This window comes from Neoarius graeffei, chromosome 2 (genome assembly GCF_027579695.1).
Source record: "Neoarius graeffei isolate fNeoGra1 chromosome 2, fNeoGra1.pri, whole genome shotgun sequence".
Classification (NCBI taxonomy): Eukaryota; Metazoa; Chordata; class Actinopteri; order Siluriformes; family Ariidae; genus Neoarius; species Neoarius graeffei.
This window is the reverse complement of record NC_083570.1, coordinates 111981412-111993988: the sequence shown is the minus strand read 5'-3', so window position 1 is coordinate 111993988 and position 12577 is coordinate 111981412. Positions and strand designations below refer to the sequence as shown.

Below are 12577 nucleotides of genomic sequence, written 5' to 3'. Positions count from 1 at the left end.
GTATATTCAAGAAAACGCATGAAATGCACACCAAGTACAGCTGCTTCTGACATTACACAGAGAATAGCAGAGAAAAGAAATGGGGGAGAAGTAATCAGGAAAAAAAAAAAACAAAAGCAAGCAGAGACAAGAACTGTGAGACAAGAACAAGGTGAGACAGGAGGAGAGGAGGCGAGGCAAGAACAAGGTGAGGCAGGAGGAGAGGAGGCGAGGCAAGAACAAGGTGAGGCAGGAGGAGAGGAGGCGAGGCAAGAACAAGGTGAGGCAGGAGGAGAGGAGGCGAGGCAAGAACAAGGTGAGACAGGAGGAGAGGAGGCGAGGCAAGAACAAGGTGAGGCAGGAGGAGAGGAGGCGAGGCAAGAACAAGGTGAGGCAGGAGGAGAGGAGGCGAGGCAAGAACAAGGTGAGACAGGAGGAGAGGAGGCGAGGCAAGAACAAAGTGAAACGGGAGAGGAGGCGAGACAAGAACAAGCTGAGACAGGAGGAGAGGAAGCAAGGCAAGAACAAGGTGAAACGGGAGAGGAGGCGAGACAAGAACAAGGTGAGACAGGAGGAGAGGAGGCAAGGCAAGAACAAGGTGAAACGGGACAGGAGGCGAGACAAGAACAAGGTGAAACGGGAGGAGAGGAGGCGAGGCAAGAACAAGGTGAAACGGGAGAGGAGGCGAGACAAGAACAAGGTGAAACGGGAGGAGAGGAGGCGAGACAAGAACAAGGTGAGACAGGAGGAGAGGAGGCAAGGCAAGAACAAGGTGAAACGGGACAGGAGGCGAGACAAGAACAAGGTGAAACGGGAGGAGAGGAGGCGAGGCAAGAACAAGGTGAAACGGGAGAGGAGGCGAGACAAGAACAAGGTGAAACGGGAGGAGAGGAGGCGAGACAAGAACAAGGTGAGACAGGAGGAGAGGAGGCAAGGCAAGAACAAGGTGAAACGGGAGAGGAGGCGAGACAAGAACAAGGTGAGACAGGAGGAGAGGAGGCGAGGCAAGAACAAGCTGAGACAGGAGGAGAGGAGGCGAGGCAAGAACAAGGTGAAACGGGAGAGGAGGCGAGACAAGAACAAGGTGAGACAGGAGGAGAGGAGGCGAGGCAAGAACAAGGTGAAACGGGAGAGGAGGCGAGACAAGAACAAGGTGAGACAGGAGGAGAGGAAGCAAGGCAAGAACAAGGTGAAACGGGACAGGAGGCGAGACAAGAACAAGGTGAGACAGGAGGAGAGGAAGCAAGGCAAGAACAAGGTGAAACAGGAGAGGCGAAACAAGAAGGTGAGACGTACCGTGGTAGGGAGGTGGTGAGTTGGAGGCGAGGCAGTGACGGGACCACCTCCACCACACAACCACTGGACTTCACACCAACCAAACTATCCAACACACAGTCACTGCTCACACCAAACACCGACGTGTGGTAACCTATAAAACAAACACACACACACACACACACCCAATAAATAAATAAAAATAATAGATCATGAATATGAGAAAATCATAAATATGCTCAGGTGCAACTCCACACACTGGAGCTGAAGCTCTGTTTGTGTGTGTGTGTGTGTGGTGGGGGTGGGGGTGGGGGGTTGGACTCACCACTGACGGTGATGGTACCGGCGGTGCGTGGGACTCCCACCAGAGTGACGGGGTAGAGTCCGGACTCGGCGGGGAGAGACAGCGCAGCGGGCAGAGACTCAAAGTCCACACCGGACGTCAACAGACCCTGAAACACACCGGAGACACAACACAGGAAATCAACAAGCATTACAAACCATCAGTAAATAATTTCCACACGGCTTCCACTGTCCAGAGTGAAAATAAAACGGCAGCGGAACCGGACTGACCTGCGAGCACACTCGTGATGTGACGCTGGCGTGTGTGGGCGTGGCCTGTCTATACTGTACAGAGCTTCTAAAGCTACCTAGTTCCAAACAAATTAAATATCTGGGTACAAAAGAAAGAAAACAGAAATAAAAGGAAAAAAAACAGACAAGATGTAAAGAAAGAAGAAATGATAAAAGAAAAAGAAATAATAGATGGAGAAATGCAAATGAAAGATATTTGCATAATGTATGCAAAAGTTCAAAGAAGTGAAAAACAAGGGAAAGAAAACGAAAGATGGAAACTTGAGGATTTTGTTCCTCCTCCTCCCTCTTCTTCCTCTTCACTCGGATAATCAATCATCATAATCGCTCCATGATCAGTGCGAGATGAAAATCACTTCCAACACACACACTCCATTTTCCAGAAAAATTGCTGGTGTTCTCGGCAGCAGAGGGGAAAAAAGGGCCATTCATGAAGTGAAGAGAATAAGTGAAGATGAGGAGGAAAGGAGGGATAATGGATAGGAGGGAAAGTGAATGGAATAGATGGAGGGAGAGTGGATGGAGGAACAGCAGATAGAGGAACAGCAGATAGAGAGAGTGAATGAGGAACAGCAGATAGAGAGAGTGAATGAGGAACAGCAGATAGAGAGAGTGAATGAGGAACAGCAGATAGAGAGAGTGAATGAGGAACAGCAGATAGAGAGAGTGAATGAGAAACAGCAGATGGACAGAGTGGATGGAGGGAGAGCAGATGAAGAGAGATCGGATGGAGGAACAGCGGACGGAGGGAGAGTGGACGGATGAACAGCGGACAGAGGGAGAGCGGACAGAGAGAGATTGAGAGTGCGGATGGAGGGAGAGCGGATAGAGGGAGACAGAGAGAGCGGATGGAGGGAGAGCGGATAGAGGGAGAGCGGATGAGAGAGAGCGGATGGAAGGAACAGCGGATGGAGAGAGAGCGGATGGAAGGAACAGCGGATGGAGAGAGAGCGGATGGAAGGAACAGCGGATGGAGAGAGCGGGTGGAGGAACAGCAGATGAGAGAGGATGGAGGGAGAGCGGACGGAGGGAGAGAGCGGATGGAAAGAGGATGGAGGGAGAGCGCAGCTGGAGGGAGCGCGGCTGGAGGGAGAGGACGGAGCGCGGCTGGAGGGACAGCGGACGGAGGAACAGCGGATGAGAGAGAGCGGATGGAAAGAGGACGGAGGGAGAGAGCGGACGGAGGGAGAGAGCGGATGGAAAGAGGATGGAGGGAGAGCGGACGGAGGGAGAGCACGGCTGGAGGGAGAGCACGGCTGGAGGGAGAGCGGACGGAGAGCGGCTGGAGAGAGAGCGGATGGAGGAACAGCGGATGAGAGAGAGCGGATGGAAAGAGGACGGAGGGAGAGCGGACGGAAAGAGGATGGAGGGAGAGTGGACGGAGGGAGAGCGCAGCTGGAGGGAGAGCGGATGAGAGAGAGCGGACGGAGGGAGAGAACGGAGCGCGGCTTGAGGGAGAGCGGACGGAGGAACAGCGGATGAGAGAGAGCGGATGGAAAGAGGATGGAGGGAGAGCGGACGGAGGGAGGGACAGAGAGCGGATGGGAGAGCGGACGGAGGGAGGGACAGAGAGCGGATGGAGGAACAGCGGATGGAGAGAGAGCGGATGGAGGAACAGCGGATGGAGAGAGAGCGGATGGAGGAACAGCGGATGGAGAGAGAGCGGATGGAGAGAGAGCGGATGGAGGAACAGAACTATTTCCTGTTTTCACAAAGCCATCTCAGTTAGAAGACCAGTTCAATCATATTACACAAAATGAAATCATTAGTGTCTCCTCCTCTCCTCTCCTCCTCATCACTCCATTCTGCTGGGAGTCTGTACGACACTCCACAGGATGCGTGTCTGTATCTCCTGAAAGTGAGCGGCGTGAGATTAAAAAGCAGTACATCATTCACCTGCACTTCACTTCCTGTTCCTCAACTTCACAGAGGGAATAAAATGACATCATTCATGTCCTGTACCAGCACGTCACAGTCTTTTATTCGTCTTGCACCAGAAGCGAGAGAGCGTGCGTGTGCGCCGTTCCCACACCTGTGTGCTCTCTGTACAGATTAAACACGTCACTGGAGGAGATCGCTCATCTACTTCCTGCTATGAAAAGGTTAATCAGCTCATGTGCAAACGTCGACGCTCTGCATCTCTCAGACAAGCTGTCCAAACATGGACTTTCACCTGCGGCTGGACACACACACACACTGCCTCCTCCCCTCCCCCCTCTCTCCCATGTCTCAGAAATAATCACAGATTCTGAAACACAGCCAAAAAAATGGAGAGGAGAGCGGAGCACATCACTGCACTGGCACTGTGACGGAGAGAGAGAGAGAAACACACACACACACCTGCTCGCGGCACGCAGACGGGACGGGTTCTACTGAAGACACAGGGTTTAACAAGACACTGGAAGGAAGTGAGGACAAGAGAAAGTAAAGGGTACATGAGCAGCACCTATGACCTCTGTGTGTGTGTGTGTGTGTGTGTGTGTGTGTGTGTGTGTGTGTGTTTACACGACACATTACCATGTTCTCCACACGCAGTTCGAAGGGCATGGGGTTGTACACCATCAACTGCACCTCACACACGTCCCCCTGCACCCACTGGAAATCTGAAACACACAGAGGGGGAAGACGAGTGAGTGTGTGTGAGTGAGAGAGAGTCAGATTGATATAGAGAGAGAGAGATTGACAGTGTGTCAGAGGGAGAGATTGGGTGTGTCGGATTGAGAGAGAGAATGAGTAAGAGAGGATGAGAAGGTGAGATTGAAACAGGCCCGGCGCCATGGGGGGGCGAAAGGGGGCGTCGCCCCCTCGTGGCTACAGCCCCGCCCCCTCAACGGAGACTCAGATCACTTAATTGTTTTCTTATGAAAATATAATGTATTATAGACGTATTAATAATTTGCATTTTCAAATACGAAATATTAAGTGGTTGCGCATTGCACAAAAATACATTTCACATAAATGACTACTAAAACTGGCACGGTAGAACAAATCTGATTGGTTGTTATGATTCTTACGTTGCAATCGTAGAATTCAACTGTATTAAGGCAGGATTATTTCAAAAAGCCTGAATTTAATATTAACCCTGTTTTAGACATATGTATCAATCCTAACTACTGGGGACTAGTTATTGTGGGTGTGTGTGTGTGAAATGCTGACACAGCCGCGCACACACAGACCTGTGATAAGGACAAGGGGAGGGGTCGTGCGGGCGGGCGGGCGGGCGGGGGTTTTACATGCACACAAGTGCACGGTCTCTGCAATATCCTGCAATATGCAGTCAGTTTACGGGAGTAGTCTTTCCCCCACCGAATTAAATGAATTCAATCACAATATTGTGAATCCATTTTCTTTCTTTGTAGGCTAAGTTTATCTCCGTTTATGTTGGTGTATGTGTTCATATATGGTCCGCTTTGTGCGCAAATAGCGTAAGAATATGTGTCGTTGACGTCACCCCCCATGCAGCGGGGGTGAAAATTCATCACTTCAGAGTGTTTTGTCCCCTACACGCCTAAACTGGGATCGCGGATTAATTACTGGTGCGGCCGCGGGGTCTGTTGATTTTTTTAAATTATGATTTTGGCCGCCGAGCCAAGTACCTTAGACTTGCATTGACGTTTTGTTTTCATGCCGCGGAGCTATTTGTATGTATTTTAAATGTAAAGGACTTGCCTGTAGGTTTGTGTGTGTTGTTTTATGTTTGGCATCTTTCTGGTTGTAACGCGTGTCTGTGAGAAAATCGGAGGGGAGGGTTAACAGGTGGGGAGGGTTAACAGGTGGGCACGGGTGTTGATAAAGCGCAACTGCCCTGGTAATATGTCACATGATTTTCCCGTACTAAAGCAACCTTCGGGGCCGTGGTTTTGTGGTTGGCGCAGTTAATTGTTTGAAACACGTTGTCAGACCGCCATCACTACTACACACTATATGAAAAATATTTGCCCCCTTGCGATTTCTAATTGCCCCCTTAGTAAACTGTTCCTGGCGCCGGGCCTGGATTGAAAGAGATTTAGAGCGCATGAAAGAGAGAGAGCACAAGTAAGAGAGGATAGTAGAGAGAGAGAGCACAGGTAAGAGAGGATAGAAGAGAGAGAGCACAAGTAAGGGGGGGATAGAAGAGAGAGCACAAGTAAGAGGGGATAGAAGAGAGAGAGCACAAGTAAGGGGGGGATAGAAGAGAGAGCGCAAGTAAGGGGGGATAGAAGAGAGAGAGCACAAGTAAGGGGGGGATAGAAGAGAGAGCGCAAGTAAGGGGGGATAGAAGAGAGAGAGCACAAGTAAGGGGGGATAGAAGAGAGAGAGCACAAGTAAGGGGGGGATAGAAGAGAGAGCACAAGTAAGGGGGGGATAGAAGAGAGAGCGCAAGTAAGGGGGGATAGAAGAGAGAGAGCACAAGTAAGAGAGGATAGAAGAGAGAGAGCACAAGTAAGGGGGGGATAGAAGAGAGAGCACAAGTAAGAGGGGATAGAAGAGAGAGCGCGCAAGTAAGAGAGGATAGAAGAGAGAGAGCGCACAAGTAAGAGGGGATAGAAGAGAGAGCGCACAAGTAAGAGGGGATAGAAGAGAGAGAGAGCGCAAGTAAGAGAGGATAGAAGAGAGAGAGAGCGCAAGTAAGAGGGGATAGAAGAGAGAGAGCGCAAGTAAGAGGGGATAGAAGAGAGAGAGCGCAAGTAAGAGGGGATAGAAGAGAGCGCAAGTAAGAGGGGATAGAAGAGAGAGCACAAGTAAGAGAGGATATATGAGAGAGTGCGCGCAAGTAAAAGAGTATGAGACGGAGAAAGAGGGAGCGCACGAGCGAGTGAAAAGTGAGCATTTTGGAACCCGACCCAAGATAAACCCGCGTCCCCGCGGTATTTTAGCTCTCGCCCTCTGCCTCGCGCCCCTCCCCCGCTTGTGAGAGCAAAGCGCTCTAATCTCAGCCGGATTCACAGAACAGGTCCAGATCCAGTTAAGTGCGTGTGAGCAGCACTGTGGGGATCAGAACACACGCACAGCACGCTCAGCATTATGGGAAATGTGCTCAGGGATTACAGGAATCTCTCTACACCGCACACGAGCACATCACGATATAAACACACGGTTTCAACAAGAAAAAAAGGAAGAGAAACGAAAGAAACAGAAGAAAAAGATCAACAAAAGAAGGAATCACAGAGATGTTCTAACAAGAGCTCTGAGAGTCTTCAGGCCTTCCACTTCCACACACACACACGTCTATTTTAAAGGTCCCATGGCATGGTGGTTTGTTGATGTTTTAAACGGGCTCGTGGAGGTTTCCGGATGTTATATCCGCAGCCTTTCTCGAAATGAACCCTCGGCACGTAGATATAGCCTCCTGGGAGAAAGCCCCATTTCAGCGCTTTTCCCAGTGCGTCGTTTTGCTAATGAGAAGCAGGAGGCGGGGAAGGGTAGAGGCTGGGGGCGGGTCTTATCATTAATATTCATGACATGTAAACGTGTTACCTCTGATTGGCTAACAGCACTGTGACGCTACCTCCAGTGGGTCAGAACAAGCGGATGTGGGTGTCTTACTATGGCGAGAGAGAAGGAACAAACCGCGAAGGGAAAAATACCGCGCGCTGACGTCATTAAGGTGCGACGCGGGGAAATAAAATAAATTCAACAAATGTTTGGGTTTTACTGAACAAACAAACAAACAAATAAAATGAACGAGTGACTTAAAAAAAGAATGTGGGTGTCTTTGTAAAAACTGTTTTGATTGGCTATTATAACAGAGCATGCTGCATGCTTTTTGGTTTTGTAGCGCAGAGTACCTGGCTAACTGCAGGAAGCGGTTAGCTGCACAGCTAATGTAGCCATTGCAAGGCTAACGTGGCACCGATTTTAAAACACGGCAAAACGACTTAACAGTTATACACTTAGTTGTTCGGTGTTTGTGGCTGATGCGGCAGGGATGCTTGGGACGGACCCAGGCTTCAGTGACAGTTGATGTGCAAAACCTGCCCTGTACTGTCCCAAGTTGTGGAAACATTCATCAGGAAAATGCTTCCGACAAACATACACCGTCTTAGGTAGACTCGACGGCGTATTATTGGAGTAAATAAAATTAAGCCACTGCGTCTTCAGGGGCTCTCCCGTCGGCAGTAAAAACAGACTCTTTTCTGTGTTGTCACATCCATGTACAGCACAATTTCCATGTTTTGCTCGCTTAGGTGATGCCATGTTGTTGTGTCCTCTATGGTCTCCTCACTACAACTGGGCGGGGCAATCCATACAGTGGGTGGGAATCCAGGGGGGGGGCGTGGGGATCATCTCCCTTGCTGACGTAGTAAAGGGAAGAGCTTATCAACGCGCCGTTTTGACGCGCCATTCTCAGGCATAGTTTGGTTTACACATTATGAAATTTCTAGCCACTGGGGTGACTTAAGAAGGTCAGAGGAACTCATTTTAACGTTAAAAAACCTCAGAAAGTGAAAATTTCATGCCATGGGACCTTTAATAACTTTGCAGCAGCGACTGTTGAAATGTGAAGAAGGTGAATGAACCAGAGACTCCAGAGAGTTCGATACTGCAGCACGGCATCCACCAGGAACACAACAAGAACAAGCGGTTCATTTATTACAATAACGTACATGGACTCGTCAGAAACATTAAAAGGCAGCGTGAGTGACAATAACACACCACCACGAGGCGTCGCACAGAAACAATAAGAATTCTCCAGCTTGAGCTCCAACATGAGACGCCGTCAAAAGTGCTAGCATTAAAAAAAAAAAAAGTACGAGTGCATCAAATGTACTAGCATAAGAAATCGACTAGCGCAGGGGTTCAACTTTTTCTACTTTAAAGTGCTGATGACACGTTTTTGACATCTTTGGCGATGTTTTATAACATAAAAAGTAATTCCCGATGATCCATATATTAATTCACGAAGGCGCCTATTTTACAAGTTATGATGATAAACGCGGCTATTTGGGCAAATTTGACGGGGCTGCAGCACCCAGGAGACGAAAGCCGAGGAGGGGCTATATGACATCAGCGAAAGAACCTTCCTCCTCACTTACCAGTTTGTTGTTGATGCGGCAGGTGTTCAGTTTATCATTATTAGTATTTTTATTAGACATTATTATATATATATAGTTATTATGCCTTCGCGTTGTGTTGCCGGCTTTTGCTCCAAAACCTACAAGGATGGGGTAAGTTTATTCAAGTTTCCCAGAGATCCCGAGCTGCATGCGAAGTGGGTGAAGCAAGTCAGGCGCACTCGTGACAAGTGGGAGCCCTCGCCAACATCCGTCCTGTGCTCTGAACACTTCGATTTGGATTGTTTTGACACCCTTCCCAGCTTAAAGGAATCTCTTGGGTGTTCAGTTCAGCACAAACGTGTGTTACTACCATCAGCAGTGCCTACACAGTGTTGCCAGATTGGGCGGTTTCAAGTGCATTTTGGTGGGTTTTGAACACATTTTGGGCTGGAAAACGTCAGCAGTATCTGACAAATACTGCTGACGTTTTCCAGCCCAAAGTATATTCAAAACCCACCAAAATGCACTTGAAACCGCCCAACTGGGCGGGATTCCTCCCAATCTGGCAACACTGCCAGTATTCCAGAGGGGGTCTACTAGTAGCTATGCCGGATCCAAAGACAGTCCTCCTGTCAGAACATGTGTTGTGAAACGACATAAGATAAAGGTACGTAGAGCTATAGATTCTACATGATAATCATAAAGTCGGTGTGATATCAGTCATGTATTTGCTTGTGAAAGCTTGCGGCTTTCTTGTAACTGCCGCCTAGCAACGAGAGGCAAAGGGTAAAGAGGGTAGGCTATCATAGATTCTATTCGGAAGAGATCAACACAATTCTAGACTCCCAGAAGAGGAAGAGCTAGCACTAGAGAGTTCACCGGCGTTTTCATGCGCCATTTCCATTGAGTAGAACCAGAGTAGAACAGCCAGTGAACCGCAGCATGTTCTTCCGCTGACGTCACAACATGGCCGCGAGCCACGGACCCAGTTTTCTTGCGCTGTGCAATTAAAAGTTGGATATTCGCATAACAGCTTCTTTTCACGTAATTATAACAGAAATCTAACATGTTTGCCATGTTGTATAGTTTATTTAAGAAATTGCATACAGTCATGTTCGTGTCATCAGCACTTTAAGGCCCATCTATTCATACATGTAACAATTCGGGGCCCGTTAAAAAAAAATAATAATAAAAAAGAGCCCCAATTATTTTGTCTCATCTATTCTATTAGAATCTATTATACACTGCAAAAAATGGCCTTTCAAAAATAATAAAAGATTAAAACGAAGCATATTTGCTTGAATCAGGTGAATGAAATCTGCCAATGGAACGAGTCAAATTTGACTGGGTAAGATTTCTTAAAGTAAGATGAAAAATCTAACCTGTTTTTAGATGAAATAATTCCAAAATAAGATTGGCGAACTTATTATGCGAGATCTGATTAACTCAAAATAATCAAAATAGTTCTTAGAACAAGATCGTACTTCTTACATTTAGCCATTCGAGTCATTTTTATTCATTTCATTTTAAGCGTATTTCACTTAAATTCATGACACAGTCTCAGCAGTAAAAACTGAATTTAAGATAAATATACTAATATTAGGATTGTTAAATTCCACAACTAAGCATTGCTAGCTTAAAAGATTCTCCTTTTGTGACCTGTAATTAGTAAAATACTCTAGATATGAGACCAGAGACTATCTTGAATCAAGTTGACATGTGTAGCATTGCAACAAGTTTATTTTTTTCACCATTTCAACATCTCATTATCTGTAGCCGCTTTATCCTGTTCTACAGGGTCGCAGGCAAGCTGGAGCCTATCCCAGCTGACTACGGGTGAAAGGCGGGGTACACCCTGGACAAGTCGCCAGGTCATCACAGGGCTGACACATAGACACAGACAACCATTCACACTCACATTCACACCTACGGTCAATTTAGAGTCACCAGTTAACCTAACCTGCATGTCTTTGGACTGTGGGGGAAACCGGAGCACCCGGAGGAAACCCACGCGGACACGGGGAGAACATGCAAACTCCACACAGAAAGGCCCTCGCCGGCCACGGGGCTCGAACCCGGACCTTCTTGCTGTGAGGCGACAGTGCTAACCACTACACCACCGTGCCGCCACCCCCATTTCAACATACAAACATTAAAACATCTCTTAAGATTCCACTTCCCCAGGACCCAGTGCTAACACAACACCAAACCAACAGTGCATTTTGGGGGCACTGACTATTCATGTGTACGAGGGGTTTACAAGATCAGGCACAAAAAAAAAAAAAAAAAAAAAAACAAACACTGAACTTAACTCCCAGCATTCCAAAAAGACGTCACTAAAACGCCTCCACTCACTCATAGCCTTTTTGAAGGCACTTGTCTGGTCTAGAGTCTGTACAGCATCTAGAAGGAGCTCGCTCTGAATGACTGAGAAAACAGTTGCAGTAAACTAACGCCGCTTTTCCACTACAAACGCGGCTGAGTCGGGCTGAGCCGTGCCGTGCTGAGTCGAGCTGAGTGGGGCTGTTGGAGTTGCATTTCGACTACAACCACGCTGAACCGTGCTGGCTGGAAGTGGGTGGACACATTGGGTGGAGTTAGCGAAAGTGGGTGGACGTCACGTGATGTCGTTAGGCGGCGCAAACAGTGACATCAGTGATCTTTTAAGCGGTAGTCTCACGACCCGAATAGTAAACAATAAACATGGAGGACATGGAGTCGTTAGTGTTGCTGGTCTTGGTGCTGTGGCTTGTTGTCACCTACAACGCCAACAGATACTGGCAAGAGCGTATAGATGAGGCGAGGCGCATAAGGCTTCAGAAATTCTCGTAATTCGTAATTCTTCTTCTTCCGGGTTTACGGTGTTCACAGATCCCAGCGTGCTCGCGGGGCGTGTGGGCATGTGAGGACACTCCTCCTCACCAATCAGTGCACAGGGGAGTGTCTGCTCACGCCCCCAGCCTCACTCGGCTCGCTTTGGCTCGCTTCAGCCCCACTCTAAAATGGTGCGAGTTTTAGGGGCCAAGCAGGGCTGAAGCGAGCCGAGTCGTGCTGTTCTTTGGTAGTCGAAACGCGAGCCGTGTCGGGCTGAAGCGAGCTGAAAAAGGGTAGTGGAAAAGGGCCATTAGGATCTGTAAGGTGGAGTTGAATTGTAATGAAAGATTCAAAGATTTCAGTAACGTTCATTTATTCCCAAAACAAGCATACTTTTTTCTTGAAACAAGATGAACCGCATTTGACAAATGTCCAAAATGTACTTGTTTTATTTTCAAAGGTGCTCCAAAGAAGACTTTTTCAAGACATTTTGTCTATACAAGATTTTCAAGATGGACTGTCTAAAAACTAGCCTTTCTAGCTAAATGAGGTTTTGCTTGTTGGGCAATTATGTCTTATAATAAGGGTGGCTAGATGTTTTGACTTGAAAATAGACTAATAAACTTCCTAAGATTTTTATTTTTTGCAGTGTAAAAGTGTATGAACGGGACGCAAAAATCACACCATGTTACAGACGGGAGTCCAGGAATTCAATAAAAATACAATAAAAACAAATTGTTTAATTGTAGGGATTGTATTTAAAACTGTACAGATGTGCCAGAAGCCAAACCCAAACATGAGGGTCATTCTCAGTCAAAAGGGATTAATGATCCAAAAGTGGAGTTTGGTCCATTAACACAAGAACTTATTGCCATGTTTGTGTCCAGCAAACAAGCAAGTTATTAAAAGCAAGAAATGGATCTACTCGATGGGATTAG

General features: G+C 47.6%; 1 protein-coding gene across 3 annotated transcripts in view; it reads right to left on the bottom strand.

The window, feature by feature from the left end:
* Nucleotides 1-12577, bottom strand: part of trappc9 (trafficking protein particle complex subunit 9) — a 448582-nt gene that overhangs the window by 293281 nt on the left and 142724 nt on the right. For all 3 annotated transcript variants that reach the window (XM_060915374.1, XM_060915376.1, XM_060915375.1), the window contains exons 11-13: nt 4366-4451; nt 1580-1706; nt 1276-1408 (exon numbers count right to left, since the gene is read on the bottom strand). In XM_060915374.1, coding sequence (XP_060771357.1) covers nt 1276-1408; nt 1580-1706; nt 4366-4451 — 346 coding nt within the window. The remainder of the gene's footprint in view (nt 1-1275; nt 1409-1579; nt 1707-4365; nt 4452-12577) is intronic.